This window comes from Rhinoderma darwinii, chromosome 11 (genome assembly GCF_050947455.1).
Source record: "Rhinoderma darwinii isolate aRhiDar2 chromosome 11, aRhiDar2.hap1, whole genome shotgun sequence".
Taxonomy (NCBI): Eukaryota; Metazoa; Chordata; class Amphibia; order Anura; family Rhinodermatidae; genus Rhinoderma; species Rhinoderma darwinii.
The window spans coordinates 81,690,335-81,711,339 of NC_134697.1; the positions used below are offsets into that span (position 1 = coordinate 81,690,335).

At 36.2% G+C, this 21,005-nt stretch overlaps 1 protein-coding gene across 2 annotated transcripts in view; it reads left to right on the plus strand.

Annotated features, from left to right (window-relative positions):
* Window positions 1-2,883: 2,883 nt before the first annotated feature.
* The window catches only part of CXCL12 (C-X-C motif chemokine ligand 12), a 55,400-nt gene continuing 37,278 nt past the window's right edge, over window positions 2,884-21,005 (plus strand). For both annotated transcript variants that reach the window (XM_075841835.1, XM_075841834.1), the window contains exons 1-2: window positions 2,884-3,011; window positions 20,842-20,959. In XM_075841835.1, the coding sequence (XP_075697950.1) occupies window positions 2,951-3,011; window positions 20,842-20,959 (179 nt within the window). In that variant the 5' untranslated portion in view covers window positions 2,884-2,950. The remainder of the gene's footprint in view (window positions 3,012-20,841; window positions 20,960-21,005) is intronic.

Sequence of the window (21,005 nt, forward strand, 5' to 3'; positions counted from 1 at the left end):
ACACCAGTGTTATTTTTGTTGACCAGAGTTCTCCATTATGCAGGAGTTTAATTAAATGTTGTATCTTTACTTTGTGAAAGATAGAGATATACAGCCAAACTATTTCTAGAAGTTTTTAAGCCTAAAGTGGATGAAAATATTAAAAGGAAACATTTAATCATATAAAGTGACATTAAAATAATTTCTTTAGAGGAACACTTTTGTAAAAAACGGATATATTGTGTTATTTTGGAGGAGACCTGTGGAGGCAGTGCATGATACAGGGTTTTCTTTGGTTCTCTTTGAATCCCTGTGTCATGCACCAACCCTGTAGGCCTTGCACTCAGAATTGTTAATTATTAATGATTATTTAATCATTGACAGTATTTTACATTAAAGGGGTTGTCCGAGCATTTTACACTGATGGCCTATCCTAAGGATAGATCATCGATATCAGATCAGTGGGGGTCCAACTCCCGGCACCCCCACCAATCAGCTGATTTTTGGGGCTGTGGTGTTTGACACTGCAGCCTTTTCCTAATTTACAGGCACGGCACCGTACCCTTCTATAGCGGCTGTGCATGGGATTGCAGTTCTGGTCCTATTTAAGTGAATGAGACTGAGCTGCAATCCCAGGCACAGCCTCTACGGAAGTTTGTGACGCTTTGCTTGGTAAACACTGAAGAGGCTGCGGTGATAAACGCCTTGGCCCCTTCAGTCAGCTGATCGGTGGGGGTGCTGGGAGTCGGACCCCCACCCATCTGATGTTGATGACCTAACTTAAGGATAGGCCATCAATATAAAATGCCCGGACAACCACTTTAAGTTAGAATGTGTGCAGATTCGTCCAGGGGCCACAATTGCCTAATGGCCTACATCTCCCATTTCCACAAGCACATCCTAGATGGAATATGGGAGTATTGAAAAGTGTACCTAGGACAATATAAAAGTGATTATGCCGCTTTTACAAACATAGCTGGAGCTGCATTTTTCTTGCTCAGAATTTCGATGTTCTATTTTCCTGCATGCCATGTAGAAGAAATGAGGTGGTTAGGCATGCAGTAGCATTTTCACAATGCATGTTGCATTTATATATGCAACATAATGATTCCCTATAGAAATTGTTAACTATTGATGTCGTACTGACATCGCCACGTAGCCCCAGTCTTATGGGAGAGCAATTTCATATGTCTTAAATGTCTGATTGGTGGGTGTCTAACAATCCCAAAAATGGGTGAACAACTCTCTGATTCCCTTAGAAATGAATAGGATCTGATCACCGATTGTGATACAGTGTTTTAACATGTATACTTTTTCATCATGTATATAAAAATTAAAAAGAAACAAAGAAAACAAAAACAATGTGAATGCAGTCATGCTACCTCTTTTGAAACTTACAAAAATAATCATTACCGAATAGAAACCTGGGTATCACTGGTTTCTGCCAGTTTTGAGCTGATGTCACTGCTGAACATTTTCTGATTTCGAAGAGAAGTAAGCATGATGTGTCTTTGATCTGCTGCACTAAGTTTCCTGCGTCTACGGTCCTCAACGTTGCCTGTTTCTTTGTGCTTCTTCAAAAGGGCTTGTACAGCACATCTTGAAACTCCAGTCTGATTTGAAATATTTGCCTTGGAAAGACCTTGCCGAGCAGTATAACTACCTTGTGTCTTGTTGCTGTGCTCAGTCTTGGCATAGTGGACATGTGACATGAAAGTATCTTCCACAACCTCACCTTTGTAGCAGAGTCTGGCTGTTCCCTTACCCAGTTTTACGCCTCGTACACAGCTGTTTCTGTTAATGACTGCTTTTCAATCTACAGTACATATTAAAATGATGATCATTATCACCTGTGTGGTAGAATTGGTTAATTATACACCTGATTGTAATCCTAAAAAAATCCATGACTTTGTGCAAGTGTACCTCGAATAATTGATGCTGTTTTGAAGGCAAAGGGTGGTCACACCAAATATTGATTTAAGTTAGATTTCTATTCTATTCATTCACTTTGTATTTTGTTAATTGATAAAAAAACGAACACTTCTATTTTCAAAAGCATTCTTACTTTGCAGCATTTTTCCACAACTGCCTAAAACTTTTGCACAATACTGTGTATGTATTTAGATCGATTTGCCCACGATACGACAAGCATTCGGACAAACATTTTCTTTTTTCATGGAAAATTGTTAATTTTGTAAATTGGTGCATTGCCCTACATGTATTTCCCCAATAGAGCAGATTTGGAACCGATGGTTTTTAGTACCATAGACACAAAAATTATCACTAACGATCATAAACTCAGTTGGATGGTTAATAGAAATCATGACATCTATGGCCAGCTTTAGATAGACCAGTCTCGATGATCTTGACAAGTGGAAAAATAGATCATGCATGACTTGACCTATTCATTGTATCAAGAGTCGATATAGTTAAACTCTCCGATTTCTGTAGATGTACCAGATCTAAGACGAATTCTGATTAATTCTTACAGGATTGGCTGTAACTGTCCTTACCACATTTTCTCTGCAGACCAAAAATAGGGAGTCAGTCTACGTAGGTAACAAGAGACCAAATCCAACAACACAATACATTTCTAACTAATATGTTACAGATGTAAATTGGTCCAGCTCAGCACTACAACTCCACCAGTCCACTGTCCCCCTTTGCTAATGAAATCAATCCATAGGACTCAGGGACAAGTCACATCACATTAGTATTGCGGAGAGTTGTGCAGCTGAAATCATTTGTGCTATTAACCGATAACCTACCTATAGTGAAAATAGAGTTTTGCTGATTTACATCCAACTATTTTAATAGAGGAAGGATGTAATAACATGCCAGAGGTGATAAATCACTCGGAGCTTCTCCCCACCCCCCAACCCTGCACTTCCAGGCATCTCCACATTGAGATCAGCTCATTCTCAGACTTATTCTTGTACTGGAAACATCTCCTTGTTATAACAGCAGCAGCATGGACATGAGGCACCTCGCGCTCCTTACCCTACTGCTGGGGCTCATTTGCTCCTCTGAAGGTAGGTGATGGACCCTTCAACTTTCTCAATGATAAAAGGCATCTGTTCGATTTCTCGATAGAATTATGGAAACTGTGATTACTTTTAGTTGGTTGTCCATTAAAAAGCAACAAATTCAGCCATGGAGAACTAGCATTGGTGAGTTCTGCTAGGATGTTATCTGCAATGCTTCGAGAGTGTGAAATAGAACATGTTGCTGTTTGTGGTTCTTGGCCAGCTGGCAGTATATGGCATAGTTTACTAATATGTGGTTTTTATGCAGGTGTGTAACTGTGCCAACGTTACGTTGTATTGATGTCCGCTTCTTGTAAGATGTAGCCAAGTTTATCTTGACTCTGATCACTGGCTGCAACAAAAGCCATCGAAAAGCCATTGAAAAACTCAAGTTATAGTTTTTTGCCACTGTGTATTTAATGCGTTAAGAGTCAAGATAGAGATGGCTACATCTGTAGCATTGTGGGCTTCGCAGATGTAATGTTTGTGGTTTTTCTGACACTCGTAGTAAATAGTTTCGTTCTCGGGCCTGCAGTCGGTTTTCATGCATGTTTTTTTTATATATACATGGTCATCTACAAGCTCCAAACCTCAACCACTGACCCAGGCACATCATTATAATTCTAGATGAAAAGCAACCAGACAATTGCAGCCTCTTACTACAGGGGACATCATCAAATAGTCAAAGGTTTTATGTTTGGAATGTGTGGCACACAGTAGGGACCTAATTGATGTACATGCCTTCATAATAAGCGTTGCACATCTCCCTTGTAGTTCAGAAGTATATTCCAGCGGTCCGATTCTGGCTATTGGTGACTGATTCAAACTTCTTCAATGGAAAAGACAATGTTTTCTGTCTCATTTACTCATAATAAGTTTGTTTCAGAAGGGCAAACCAAAGCCATTCATTATCCTGTCTAATGGTCCAGTGGTCTTATTCCAGGGGTGCAGGAATACTTTGTCATAACTTGTGTTTAATGATTGCAGAGACCTGGTATTTTAAGACAAGGACATAATGATCCAGGTCTGTTATCAATAGTGTTACTCATTGGTGTAGTAAATCTTTATCATTTTAGAACTGTGCAATGTTTAGATCCAGATGTTGGAATTGACAGCATAGATAATAATATTGGTGTGAAATAAGGCAAATAAGTCTAAATATAATAAATATATATAATATATAAATAAATAAATATATATATATATATATATATATATATATATATAAATAGTTAATATAGAAAATATATATAAATACACAATATATAAATATATAATATATCAAAAAATATATATAAATATATAATATATAAAAACAAATATAAATACATAATATATACAAATATATAATAGCTAAAAATATATATAAATATATAATATATAAAAAATATAAAAAATATATATAAATATATACAAAAAATTAAATATATATATATATATATATACATACACACATATATATACATACAAACACACATTATATATATATATACAAACACACATTTTGTATATATATATATATATATATATATATATATATATATATATATATATATATATATACATAATGTGTGTGAAATACTATGTGTGCTGTTTGTCTTTGTGTAATTGATAACATCTACTTCCAGTATGTCTGATTTTTTTTTTAAGACTGTAGATATGTCAGATATTTTTCTGTTGCGTGTCAGATTGGTGTAGACATAACATTATACATCTGCACTCACGCTACGTGCTGTATATTGACAAATATAGTCTGATGGATGACTTGTTGCATCTAAATTGTACTGGGGACCCCTGATCTGCACCACGGGATACCTGTAATTTTCCTGATCACATTGACATTTGTACCTTTTGTCTTGCACTGAACATCTATATTACTCATGGACATTCAGGTGGTCAGCTCCCCCTGGTCTCTGGACCTCTTCTTATGTAAAAACACACAAGAGTTTGTTTGGGGTTTTGGGACAATCCATCTAATTATTTTACATGAAAAAGAAAACCAAAAACATAATTAACATAGCAAGATAAAAGAAGCCCCAATCCAAGAGGGTGTGTGACTGACCATAGATCCTGTCCTCTGATGAGCATGGGCACATTACCCACCCTGTATCTGGTGGTGGTATATCAGCCCACCACATCTGGAAAGTATAAATGTTCTATGCTAGTTAAACTTCTCAATAGGACCATCTCCTAAAATGTTAACTTTTCCAATGGCCTTCTAACCTCTGGGATCTGGTAGAAGAAGATAGGTTCAGTCATAAATACTGACAGCCTCTTGCGGCATGATATATATTCAGGTGTCATGTCTTCCAATGAGGTGTGTACAGAGGAACCTCAGAGCCCTGTCAGGACAACCTCTCCGTATCTTTAGTAACCTCTCTGTTGTATGTTGTACATTTACTGGGTCTGATATCATCTATACTGTTACTTTAACAACAGTCTATAGGCCGGTGTGATTGAATTGGCAAAAGTTACGATGTCACGTACCAATTGGAGTAACGGAATTCTAGAATTTAATATTACGCAACTTGTTTCATTACCTTAGACTCTAGAATACAGTTAAATCATTCAAAAAGTTATAATGTCTTGATTCATATATGAAATTATATATATTATAGCATTATATTATATATATATATATATATATATATGTTCCTATTATAGAGTTCTTCTTCCTAAACAAACATTCACAAAGCACAATTCCGTTATGTATATATATATATATATATATATATATATATATATATATATATAGCCTGCATTCTGCGAATAAAACCTCTAAACTACGCTTTTCTATGGCTTTGTCTACCCATAGTCAATAAAATGTGCCAAACAGTCGTATGATATGTTATATGTTCTAATACGTTTACACACTAACTTAAAGTGTAGCTAAACATTCGACAAACTTCTGACATGTGATAGTGACATGTCAGAAGTTTGGATTGGTGGGCGTCCGAGCACTGAGACCCCCACCAATTGCTAGAACGAAGCAGCTGAAGGTCTCGTGTGAGCGCTCAGCTGCTTCGTGCCTGTTCGGCTTTTTCCGGAAAGCCGATGTATCGGAGTACGGGCTCATAGACTTTCTATTGAGTCCTTACACCGATACATTTATTTCCGGAAAAAGACAAACAGGCACGAAGCGGCTGAGCGCTCACACGAGACCTTCAGCTGCTTCGTTCTAGTGATTGGTGGGGGTCTCAGTGCTCGGACCCCCACCAATCCAAACTTCTGACATGTCACTATGAGATGTCAGAAGTTTGTTGAACGTTTAGCTACACTTTAAGGCCCTATTACTCCAGCCAATAATCGGGCAATGCAGCGAGCGCCGGTCAACGAGACGTCTCATTGATCGGCGCTCGTTTGCTCCTGTCACACGGAGCTATGAATGGGGACGAGTGGTCGTTACTCTGATCGCTCGTCCCCATACATTATTATCATGTCGGCAGCGCGTCTCCCTGTTTACACTGTGACAACGATAATATTTAACATTTTTAAAACGATACGATCAGCAGATGATCGAGCGTTTCCTGCTGATCGCTGCCCTGTTTGCACAGGACAATTATCAGCAACGAGCGTTCTATGAACGCTCGTCTGCCCGATTATCGCCCAGTGTAAAACCCCCTTAAGGCTTCGTTTACATCTGCGTCGGGGCTCCGTTCATGGGTTCCATCAGAGCTTTCCGTCAGGGGAACCCATGAACGGAATCTAAACTGAAACAAACGGGAACCATTTGCATCACCATTGATTTCAATGGTGACAGATCCAGTGCAAATGGTTTCCGTTTGTCTCCGTTGTGTAAGGGTTCTTTCGTTTTGACAGAATCAAAACCATAGTCGACTTCGCCATTCATTCCGTCACAACTACAGAACCCTTACACAACGGAGACAAACGGAAACCATTTGCACTGGATCTGTCACCATTGAAATCAATGGTGATGCAAATGGTTCCCGTTTGTTTCAGTTTAGATTCCGTTCATGGGTTCCCCTGACGGAAAGCTCCGACGGAACCCATGAATGGAGTCCCGAAGCAGATGTGAACGAAGCCTAAGGTGCCCATAATAAAACGAGGACATATATCAATTCTGATACTGAGTTACTTATTGATATAGTTAGGGATACCTAGTAAGAACCCCTTATTATCCCACAACTCATACATTGCAAATGATAACTGTATCTATGGAACCGGCATATTAGTCCTGTTTATTAGTCCTGTTTGTTAGTCCTGTTTATTAGTCCTGTTTATTAGTCCTGTTTAGGCTCCACAATAAGTCACCTTTTGTTGGATCACATATTATTAGGCCAGCGTCTGATTCTGTTCACATATTCAGCAGTCCTATGTCGCTATTATGCTGCCTGGATATTATTGTCTAGTGCTATTGGTGTGGGGGCTTTGTGGCTGGAAGTCTTTTCTATCATGAGTGCTGCTGACCACCACTGTTCCTTATCTCCCCCATGTTACTGCTATCTATATGTATACATATTCTAATCACAGACAACACGGACTGCAGCCAGACACAAATTCAATTATATCCCTCTGTATATTTATGTGGGATCAGATAAACCCAGACACAGATCAGGAACGTTCCCTAAACATGTGTGCCTGGTCCATGTCCCATTATCATTTACATCTGTTCCCCTTCTAGTATTTAGTGCTTATAGAACCGATTCTAGAAATAAACACTGCAGCTGTGAAATCTATAGATTTATATCACTGTGTATCATAGACTATAAAGGATATATATCCATAATACTCCCCATCCCCCAGTCCCTGGAACAAGGACCCTGGAATATATAGAGTCCTTTCTCTGCCTTCTTGGATTGTGCACTCACTGTTTTCAGCTGTGACTGCAGGAAATAACTTGATGATTTACAGTAAAAATCTATCTATCTATCTATCTATCTATCTATCTATCTATCTATCTATCTATCTATCTATCTATCTATCTATCTATCTATCTATCTATCTATCTATCTATCTATCTATCTATCTCATATCTATCTCATATCTATCTCATATCTATCTCATATCTATCTATCTATCTATCTATCTATCTATCTATCTATCTATCTATCTATCTATCTATCTATCTCATATCTATCTATCATCTATGTATCTATCTATCTATCTATCTATCTATCTATCTATCTATCTATCTATCTATCTATCTATCTATCTATCTATCTATCTATCTATCTATCTATCTATCTATCTATCTCATATCTATCGATCTCATATCTATCTATCATCTATCTATCTATCTATCTATCTATCTATCTATCTATCTATCTATCTATCTATCTATCTATCTATCTATCTATCTATCTATCTATCTATCTATCTATCTATCTATCACATATCTATCGATCTCATATCTATCTATCTATCTATCTATCTATCTATCTATCTATCTATCTATCTATCTATCTATCTATCTATCTATCTATCTATCTATCTATCTATCTCATATCTATCTATCATCTATCTATCTATCTATCTATCTATCTATCTATCTATCTATCTCATATCTATCTATCTATCTATCTATCTATCTATCTATCTATCTATCTATCTATCTATCTATCTATCTATCTCTCTCATATCTATCGATCTCATATCTATCTATCTATCTATCTATCTATCTATCTATCTATCTATCTATCTATCTATCTATCTATCTCATATCTATCTATCTATCTATCTATCTATCTATCTATCTATCTATCTATCTATCTATCTATCTATCTATCTATCTATCTATCTATCTCTCTCATATCTATCGATCTCATATCTATCTATCTATCTATCTATCTATCTATCTATCTATCTATCTATCTATCTATCTATCTATCTATCTATCTATCTATCTCTCTATCTATCTCATATCTATCTATCTATCTATCTATCTATCTATCTATCTATCTATCTATCTATCTATCTATCTATCTCATATCTATCTATCTATCTATCTATCTATCTATCTATCTATCTATCTATCTATCTATCTATCTATCTATCTATCTATCTATCTATCTATCTATCTATCTATCTATCTATCTATCTATCTATCTATCTATCTCTCTCATATCTATCGATCTCATATCTATCTATCATCTATCTATCTATCTATCTATCTATCTATCTATCTCTCTATCTATCTCATATCTATCTATCTATCTATCTATCTATCTATCTATCTCATATCTATCTATCTATCTATCTATCTATCTATCTATCTATCTATCTATCTATCTATCTATCTATCTATCTATCTATCTATCTATCTATCTATCTATCTATCTATCTCTCTCATATCTATCGATCTCATATCTATCTATCATCTATCTATCTATCTATCTATCTATCTATCTATCTATCTATCTATCTATCTATCTATCTATCTATCTTATCTATCTATCTCATATCTATCGATCTCATATCTATCTATCTATCTATCTATCTATCTATCTATCTCTCTATCTATCTCATATCTATCTATCTATCTATCTATCTATCTATCTATCTATCTATCTATCTATCTATCTATCTATCTATCTATCTCTCTCATATCTATCGATCTCATATCTATCTATCTATCATCTATCTATCTATCTATCTATCTATCTATCTATCTATCTATCTATCTATCTATCTCATATCTATCAATCTCATATCTATCTATCTATCTATCTATCTATCTATCTATCTATCTATCTATCTATCTATCTATCTATCTATCTATCTATCTATCTATCTCATATCTATCTCATATCTATCTCATATCTATCTCATATCTATCTATCTATCTATCTATCTATCTATCTATCTATCTATCTATCTATCTATCTATCTATCTATCTATCTATCTATCTATCTATCTATCTATCTATCTATCTATCTCATATCTATCTATCATCTATGTATCTATCTATCTATCTATCTATCTATCTATCTATCTATCTATCTATCTATCTATCTATCTATCTATCTATCTATCTATCTATCTATCTATCTATCTATCTATCTATCTATCTCATATCTATCGATCTCATATCTATCTATCATCTATCTATCTATCTATCTATCTATCTATCTATCTATCTATCTATCTATCTATCTATCTATCTATCTATCTATCTATCTATCACATATCTATCGATCTCATATCTATCTATCTATCTATCTATCTATCTATCTATCTATCTATCTATCTATCTATCTATCTATCTCATATCTATCTATCTATCATCTATCTATCTATCTATCTATCTATCTATCTATCTATCTATCTATCTATCTATCTCATATCTATCTATCTATCTATCTATCTATCTATCTATCTATCTATCTATCTATCTATCTATCTATCTCTCTCATATCTATCGATCTCATATCTATCTATCTATCTATCTATCTATCTATCTATCTATCTATCTATCTATCTATCTCTCTATCTATCTCATATCTATCTATCTATCTATCTATCTATCTATCTATCTATCTATCTATCTATCTATCTATCTATCTATCTATCTATCTATCTATCTATCTCATATCTATCTATCTATCTATCTATCTATCTATCTATCTATCTATCTATCTATCTATCTATCTATCTATCTATCTATCTATCTATCTATCTATCTATCTATCTATCTCTCTCATATCTATCGATCTCATATCTATCTATCATCTATCTATCTATCTATCTATCTATCTATCTATCTATCTATCTTATCTATCTATCTCATATCTATCGATCTCATATCTATCTATCTATCTATCTATCTATCTATCTATCTATCTATCTATCTATCTATCTATCTATCTATCTATCTCTCTATCTATCTCATATCTATCTATCTATCTATCTATCTATCTATCTATCTATCTATCTATCTATCTATCTATCTATCTATCTATCTATCTATCTATCTATCTATCTCTCTCATATCTATCGATCTCATATCTATCTATCTATCATCTATCTATCTATCTATCTATCTATCTATCTATCTATCTATCTATCTATCTATCTATCTATCTATCTATCTATCTCATATCTATCAATCTCATATCTATCTATCTATCTATCTATCTATCTATCTATCTATCTATCTATCTATCTATCTATCTATCTATCTATCTATCTATCTATCTATCTATCTATCTATCTCATATCTATCTATCTATCTCATATCTATCTATCTATCTATCTATCTATCTATCTATCTATCTATCTATCTATCTATCGATCTCATATCTATCTATCTATCTATCTATCTATCTATCTATCTATCTATCTATCTATCTATCTATCTATCTATCTATCTATCGATCTCATATCTATCTATCTATCTATCTATCTATCTATCTATCTATCTATCTATCTATCTATCTATCTATCTATCTATCTATCTATCTATCTATCTATCTATCTATCTATCTATCTATCTCATGTCTACCTATCTATTATTATATATATAGTATTTATTACTTGCTGTATATATGATGCTGCTATTTCTCTCCCCAGTCTTAACACACTTAAGCCAATTCAAAACCAGCCGAGTGTTGTCAGAGTCGTCAGTCATGGGAAAATGTAATGAATTCAGTATTAGATTCTATTAGCACAATTTTTTTTCCAGATTCCTAATTCTTCCAGTGTTCGTCTGTGTAAAAGGTATACAGCGGCACATCAATATTTCCCATTTATGCGAATAGGAATTTTTAAAGTTCATTTTGTGGTTATTTTTTGTTTGCTAGTCTTCTAGTCCTACCATGTAGAGATAACAGCACGGCATTATTATGTGATGATTACAAGTCATTAGATGTTCAGTAGCATTGTAGTATCTGACACGTCTCCCGAGCTGAAGAAATGGGCTATTGTGGTCCCCCCCCCACCCTTTATGGGACTCACTATTATATTAGACCATCTTTCCTTGGCTAAAAACAAACAGCAGAGGGAAAGTGGAAAGGGAAGCAATAAAAAGATAAAGGATCAGAGGAGATAAAAGGATCTCCTGAAGAAGAGGCACCTTTGTAGTGCAAACACCCGACTACCTGTCCACCAGTTTTTTCCCTCTAAAATCCATAGTCGTTACCTGTAATGTTCCTCTGGAGACCTTCAGTAAGGCATTGTCCCGGTGAGGGTCAAACTTTTTAGAACTTCTGACCTACCACTCACATTCGAATACCTAGAAGCTCCTTAGAAAAGCTCAGGAATTCACGTCTGCTGTGATCCAATATATAATGTAGTTTGTCATTTCTCAGCTTCTAAAATATCCCAAAAGGAGAGTCTGTGGCCTATGGCATTAAGCATTGGTTGACGTGGTGGGGTTAATGTTAGAAGATCTATTCAAGATATGAAACCCTGGAATTCCTATGAAACAGATATTTTAGGGTTGGTTGAAGACGCCTCCATGAGGGAAAAAAGTAAAGCTTGATAGCCCCTTCCTCTTCAACATTTTACGTTTTTGTGAGCCCATATTTACAAAATGATCGAGCTTCACTGACATCCAAAAAGTGGAGAACTGCAGGGTGTCCGGAGATAGAGTGACATGTAAATTGGATAATTGCGGCTAATGCGAGTCTGCGTCCAGTGGTGTCTGGATTTACTGAGCTCGTCTTTAATTTCCAAATTCCAATGGCTGTAATGTAATACGGAGCTACTTTACAAGTCATTATGCTCTTCACCATGACTCAAAATACAACACAACAGGTACAGATGTAGCCGTCTTTATCTTGACTCTCAACGCATTAAATACACACAGTGGCACGATCCTTTATCTTGACTTTTTCAATGACTTTTCCATGGCTTTTGTTGTGTAATTTTACGCTGTAGCAAGTTATGGGAGTCAAGATAAACTTGGCTACATCGGTATAGTTTTCATTTTACGGTATTTTACTACACAGCCTATAAATAACGTTCGTGTCCAACAATAGTAAATGTGATAACACATAAAAGATAATAAAACATATATAATATATTGCTAACTTATTACAGGCAAGCGTGTCCGATCCAATTTCTCTGTTAAAAAGGGAGGACCTCACTTTATGGAGCAGAAAAAGTAGACTTGGCACATGAACTATATATATATGTCTCTCTCTCTCTCTCTCTCTCTATATATATATATATATATATATATATATATATATATATATATATATATATATATATATATACATATATATGTGTATAGTTTGTATATGACTAGACAAGAGTTTCTGTTTTTTTATTTGATCTAAAAACAGCGCCACTCTTGTGCACAGGCTGTGTCTGGTATAGCAGCCTTATTCAAAGATCACTTTAAAAAAAAAAAATCTTTTCAACCCCTTTTAGAGGTTTATAAAAGTAAAAAAAAATTGATCTAAACTAGTGACTGGATGCAAATAAGTTTTGTACAACTATCCACAGGCCACCTGGCATGCAACATTACCCCCATCCACTTCAAAATAGTCTAATCTCCAAATTTTAAACTTCCTGTTTATTTCTTAATCTGGGGGGAATGAGATTCATTTGCATATCAATTGACTACTACACCTATATCCAATAGGAAAATAAGTATACTGGTTACAAACTAACCAAGGGAAATAAAGCAGGCCGTAGATGTAGAAATGTGTTTTTCTCCCAATCCAAGCTGGATTCCAATATTCTCCAGTATAAGAACTCTAGTCACTACATGCAAAGATATGTGCAGAACGTATGATTATTTTCTATGTGGAAAATGAGCCGTGTTTCCTGCCGATTCACTTAGAATTTCCAGGACTAAAACATAGATCATTTATCCTTAGGGCTCATTCAGACGAGCGTATACGTAGTTAAAACAACGGCCGTCACATGAACTCATGTATTTCAATGGGGCCGTTCACACGACCGTTGATTCAACAGAGCGTGTGAAGGGTCAGTGAAAAAATACGACCTATTTTACTGCGTGTCACGCATCTCTCCATAGACTCTGCAGTTTTTCACATCCGAGGATAGCCCAAGGTTAGCTACGCTCGTCTGAATGTAGCCTTAGGATAGCTGCAGCCCCTCTAATGAATATCCAGACACAGCAACTCATTCCAGTGAATGGGACTGAGCTGCAGTACCGCTCACAGCCACATGTGTGGATCGGTAGCTGTGCCTGGATAAACATGGAAGGAACCACAGCATATGTGGGAATGCAGCGGCCACTTCATTCTGTGATTTGGGGGATCAGTGGTTAGACCCCCACCGATAAACATTGATGGCCGATCCTAAGGTCCGAGAGAACCCCTTAAAAAAATATTTTTGCTTCGTCACATTTTTATATGCAATGGGAGGAGCAGAATTAGTCTTATCGCACTTCATTGACATGTTTGCTAACTCCGAAACATGTGCGGGAATAAAGGGAACAGTCGTATTGCATCTGCCCATCCCTTAAAAAGCATAAATAATGGATTTAATATTTTGTAAAATTTGCCAAATATTTAAAAACTGTGCATCAATCCAAAGATTTACTTTACCATGATCCCTCCAATCTTGTATCCCGACCGCTGTTTACGTCTTGTAAAATCCATGACCTAATAGTGAATTGATTGCCAAAAAAAGCAAAATAAGTTTTAAAATTTTTAAACATATTGATCTGTTCAACAAAAAGAGGTTTTAAGAATTCCAGGCTAGAAAATCATATATCCTCTAAATGTAATCACTGTATGTAATGATGTTATGTAAATGTATATCCTGTGTATACAGATGTAGCCAAGTTTATCTTGTCTCCGATAACTTGATTTTACACCACAAAAGCCATTGAGAAGTCTTTGAAAAAGTCAAGTTAAAGTTTCTCGCCACTGTGTATTCAATGCGTTAAGAGTCCAGATAAAGATGGCTACATCTGTATAGAATAATTCATGAAACATACATTATAGTTCAACTTAGAATCAGTTCTCTTTTATAAACTTTGTATATTTTGGAATGAGTCTGCAAATATACACGAAGGAATCATGTAATAGCGGCATCCTGAATAAGAAAATGTGCCGAACCATAATTGGCGGGAGGACGGACATGTTTACGATAGTTGACGTGCACTTTATATAAATGATGCATTTAATACTTGGAGCCCCCTGACTACCAAATCTCTTCATGTTCCTTTTCTATTTAACTCATTTGCAGCCCAGTTTCACTAAGCTGCTGCACATTAAGAAATCATATCACGAGATTCCAGGGTGACACTTTTACTATAGTGAAACACAGATGATATATGCAATAGTCAGACACAAAGGAGAAAGAATGCAGCCAGCGTGTGCCACAAATTAGGGGACTAATATAGACCCTCAAAGATGAACCGCGGCTTTGTGATGGGAAATGCTGAGCTAGAAGCAGACGGCTTAAGAAAAGTTGAAAGTTCTAGATGTATCTTGTCTACAAGTAAAAACTTCTCCGACACCTTCATCTTACAAATGTAATAACCAACTAAAACTACAGTTGGTAAAGGTTTCAGAATGAAATCTATAGATTGTATCAGGAGCATGACATTTAGCCCAGCATTAAAGGGTAACTAAACGTTCAGAAAACTTCTGACATGTCAGACGTCTTGATCTGTGGGAGTCCGAGAACTGAGACCCCCACGATCACTAAAACGAAGCGGCAGAAGCCTCTTCCTTTCTAATCGGCTTTTCTCAGTTGGTGTACGGGCTCAATAGAAAGTCTAGGAGCACGTACACAAATTGCTCGGCTTTCCAAGAAAAGCTCATCAGAAACCAAGCGCTCACCCGAGCGCTTCTGCCACTTAATTTTAGCGATCGGTAGTGATCTCAGTGCTCGGACCACCACCGATCAAAACTTCTGACATGTCACTATGACATGTCAGACGTTTGTTGAAAGTTTAGTTACTCTTTAAATAAGATGGGTTAGGTATAGGAAGAACATTAAAATGTATGCCCCCCTACAATTAAAGGGGTTGTCTAATCACATACAACCCCTCTACTATTAGTAGTTGATTTCCACTGCAGCGGACACTACAGGAAAAATGAAGTATTACATGTGGCAAATCAAATGAATGGGTGACAACAAACTTTACAATCATTACAGCCCATTCAGGGGTTGCCACCCGGGCTCATGCACACTTCAGTGAAATTCTTCAGTGTGCTTTCCATATTTTAGACGGATAGCCCACTGACCCATTCATTTCTATGGGGACATGCACACATACTTTTTTTTCGGATCCATAGGTCCGTTCTACGAATGATAGAACAGGTCCTATTCCTGTCCATTTTTGCGGATCAGTCTCACCCATTCTATTCAATTGTTCGTTAAAAAAAACGGACCGCACACGGAGGCCATCCATGTGCAGCCCATGTTTTGCGGCCGTATAAAAGGTCACGGATTTGTGAATGGGCCCTAACTCTACTTATGTAACAAATTGGTTATCACGCAACTTTCATTGGAACAGATGTGACCAAGAAACGGCTGTAAACAAAAATCTTAACAACTTGTCAGAAGAGGACGACTCTAGGGTTTATATTTAGAGGTGATATTTTTTTTTACATTTGTGTTGTGAAATGTTCATTTATAATAATTTCGTGTTTCTGCGTTAATGATCACATCATAATAAAATAATATTTATATCTTTTAAAAACTGCCAAAACTATTCATAAGGTAGTTGGTGTAATAAATATGGAGTATATAAAATATCAAATATAATATATATATACAATATGGATTATAGACCCATGTTATAGATTATAGACCCATGTTATGGATTATAGACCCATGTTATAGATTATAGACCCATGTTATAGATTATAGACCCATGTTATAGATTATAGACCCATGTTATAGATTATAGACCCATGTTATAGATTATAGACCCATGTTATAGATTATAGACCCATGTTATAGATTATAGACCCATGTTAATTGTAACTAGATAGAAGATGTTAAACATTTAGTAAATGATACCAAAATCTACTAATATAATTTTAAAGAAATTCCGCCAACCTTTACATTCTTTTAATTTAAGTAAACTTTCTAAATAGAAAATAAATTACAACCCATGAAACATGCAAGGGTATGTTTCAAGAATTACAAAGAAAATACTACACAAGTCTACAGCAAATCGAAACTTGGGTTTTGGATGATCACAGCGCTTTAAGACTCTTCAGAGTCCCATTTGGAAAAGCTTTCGACTTGGAACACGTTCTACAACTGAGTGGTTGACGTAAAAGATGTCTACAGCTCAATTTACTTTCCTGCGAAAGTTTGAGAAGACAAAGCTGTGGACACACGCAGGGTCCACATCATCTCATCCACCGCCAGATCACTGATGGGAAATCTTCCCTCTTCTCCCATGAGACTACAACATGTTGCAACATTTACTTTTATCCCTGCAAACTATTTTTCCAATGTAGAGATATCATAACAAAAGACTTATGATCGATAGATTTTTCTGCTACCAGATAACACAACCTCCAAATTTGGTCTTTTTTGGGCTACAGATGTTTTCAGTAGATTATCACTTTGCATTTAGACTTTATATACAGATAAAATATATATGTCCTTGGAAACATTCCTAAAGGGTATTATAAAAACTAGACATACGGAGATAAGAACTAACATGTGAATAGTCTCTAGAGAACTTGCTGTAGCAGGTCAACATCTGAACCTTGCGTTAAGAACACAGTGGTATAGTAGAGTATATAGCACAGCACCACATTTTTTATCATCCATTTATTTGGGGATTTGGAACCATGTTATTACTGGATTTATTATGTAGACATTAGACCTGGAGTATACTATGCACTGCGTTATAAACAGAAAGGAGAGGGCTCCATAACAAAGATCAAACTGGACCCCCTTTATGGTGGTGGATAGATACAAGGGCTGCATTGGGGATGGGATCAATCTAGTGTGGGCACCTCTATCTCCAAGGGTCCCATAGCAGCCACATGGGCTGCCTACTTATGCCTAATGCACACGACTGATGTGGGCTGGTCGGGTCCCGTCTGTGATCCGTGGAAAGATAGGAAATGTTTTTTCTTTCCATAGATCGGAAAGTCGGGTCACGGACCCATTCACCCGCTAAAGTGAATGGATCCGTGAAAACTATCGGGTGCCACTCGGATGCTGTGAAAAATGGCCCGAGCGGCACTCGGTGGTGTGCAACTTTTTCAATTCTTGCATTGTACAGAGTACATTTTTGCAAAGTTTAAAAAGTAAAGTTTGATATCATGCACAACGTAGAGTTGCTTTGTTTTTTGGACGAACATGGTTTAAGCCTTGTACTTTAGGACCATCTATCACAAAAGAGTTAATCCTTTTGCAGCATTTAAACTTCAATTTCCTTTGCTCCGTTTAGCTTACTTGCCTCCCAGAACAGATTTCTTCATAGCCGAGGTTAAAAACCATTCTAATAACTAGAATAACAAGACGGCTAAGTGCTGATTTATCTGCCCCGTTATCTCATCTAATTACTAACACCCAACTCCCAAAACATTAAGTAGCTGCTAGCTGAAATCTTGCTGCCATTTATTAGAATCAAATGACCCAGATGGTTTATTCAGCCCCAGTTATTGTGTCCCTCAAAAGCTATTCGTTAACATTTGATAGGTTTGGAAACACATAAAAAAAGGATTGACATTGAAGCAGGGACAACTTAGTAACGCACCATTAGTTTTGTGTTCGTTTTATGGAAGCTGTGAATTAAAAATACACAGAATCGGTAACCAGACATATGCCATTTGGTGTTGTGCCTAAGGAAGGAGCTGGTACAGTTCCGCAACGCGTTGCTCTGTACACCTCGATGCTAAAAAAATTAATTATTCTAGATACTTCTACTATCTTGTATTTCTGAGGCAACGCCATTGGACCTCTCCGACTCTTCCTGAACATCAAGTTTACCATATGTAATTGGCACCCTAAAGATCAAAACCCTTCTTTCCTCGACACAGAATCGGTAACCAGACATATGCCATTTGGTGTTGTGCCTAAGGAAGGAGCTGGTACAGTTCCACAACGCGTTGCTCTGTACACCTCGATGCTAAAAAAAGTAATTATTCTAGATACTTCTATCTTGTATTTCTGAGGCAACGCCATTGGACCTCTCCGACTCTTCCTGAACATCAAGTTTACCATATGTAATTGGCACCCTAAAAATCAAAACCCTTCTTTCCTCGACACAGAATCGGTAACCAGACATATGCCATTTGGTGTTGTGCCTAAGGAAGGAGCTGGTACAGTTCCACAACGCGTTGCTCTGTACACCTCGATGCTAAAAAAGTAATTATTCTAGATACTTCTATCTTGTATTTCTGAGGCAACGCCATTGGACCTCTCCGACTCTTCCTGAACATCAAGTTTACCATATGTAATTGGCACCCTAAAGATCAAAACCCTTCTTTCCTCGACACAGAATCGGTAACCAGACATATGCCATTTGGTGTTGTGCCTAAGGAAGGAGCTGGTACAGTTCCGCAACGCGTTGCTCTGTACACCTCGATGCTAAAAAAAGTAATTATTCTAGATACTTCTACTATCTTGTATTTCTGAGGCAACGCCATTGGACCTCTCCGACTCTTCCTGAACATCAAGTTTACCATATGTAATTGGCACCCTAAAGATCAAAACCCTTCTTTCCTCGACACAGAATCGGTAACCAGACATATGCCATTTGGTGTTGTGCCTAAGGAAGGAGCTGGTACAGTTCCGCAACGCGTTGCTCTGTACACCTCGATGCTAAAAAAATTAATTATTCTAGATACTTCTACTATCTTGTATTTCTGAGGCAACGCCATTGGACCTCTCCGACTCTTCCTGAACATCAAGTTTACCATATGTAATTGGCACCCTAAAGATCAAAACCCTTCTTTCCTCGACCAATTTCCCCCTTCTCCTCCTTTACCCTTTCCTCTACTTCCTCTTTCCTGCCCCCATCCCCATTATTCTCTTTATTATTATGTCTCGGGATGGTATTTTATGTTCTTTATGATTATTATCCTACACTATATGTTTATATTACTACTCTTCGTCAGCTCTTGCATTGTTCCCTTCGTCTTTTTATTTTGATCCGAATATTTCGTAAAAGCTTATTAAAATCCAACAGTTTATAGCCATACACTGACGGCAATATTTTTATGATTACGTTTATCTAACTTCATAATCCTCTCCGTGTATTTTTCTTAACATAAAATTATATATATATATATATCGACAGATATTATAAAGCGGCATCTAAGGGCTTCAGGGTGCTAGACACCGTTGACTAATTTTAAGTACCATGAGCAGCTGCAGATTTTCCATCACACAACTCTAGAGAACACAAGCTATTTTAAGTTAACATGTAATGCTTGGAATGTAATGTGTTGTAAAAATAAGACATAGCTATAGAAAACATTGTCTTTTCTTTTATGTAGGAAATAAATTAGACACAAATATGATGCCAGTATGGACGGCTATATATTTGTTTTCCAGAAACAGCGCCACTTCTGTCTATGGGCTGTTTATGGTATTGCAGCTCAGTCACATTTAAGTGTTTTGGACTGAGCAAGAATACCAAGAAAAGTCCATGAAGAAGACGGCCACTTTTTCTGAAAATAGGAGACCCTTTGATTTTTCTCCCATATAACCCCATGTAAATATTTAAATAATTGTTTTTATAATTTGAATATCAGTTCAGTTACTTAGTATACATGTATCTTTCACATGTATCTGCCTGTTGTCTGTTCTTTTTCTTTATTTTTCATAACCTTTATTCATATAATTTCTCACTAATTGTTATAGTTTTAACAACCGATTGCTATGTACATCACGCCGTAATGGCAAATTGTTATGTAATATCTGTTTTCAACGCAGGGGTCTTATTCCTAATGTTTGTTCCAACAGAGAAACCAGTCAGCTTGACTTACCGATGTCCCTGTAGATACTTTGAAAGCAATGTGGCCAAGAGCAACATCAAACACCTGAAGATTCTCTCCACCACCAACTGCTCTCTGCAGATTGTGTAAGTACAGAGTAACGAAACACGCCTCAGTAAAAAGAAAACAAGG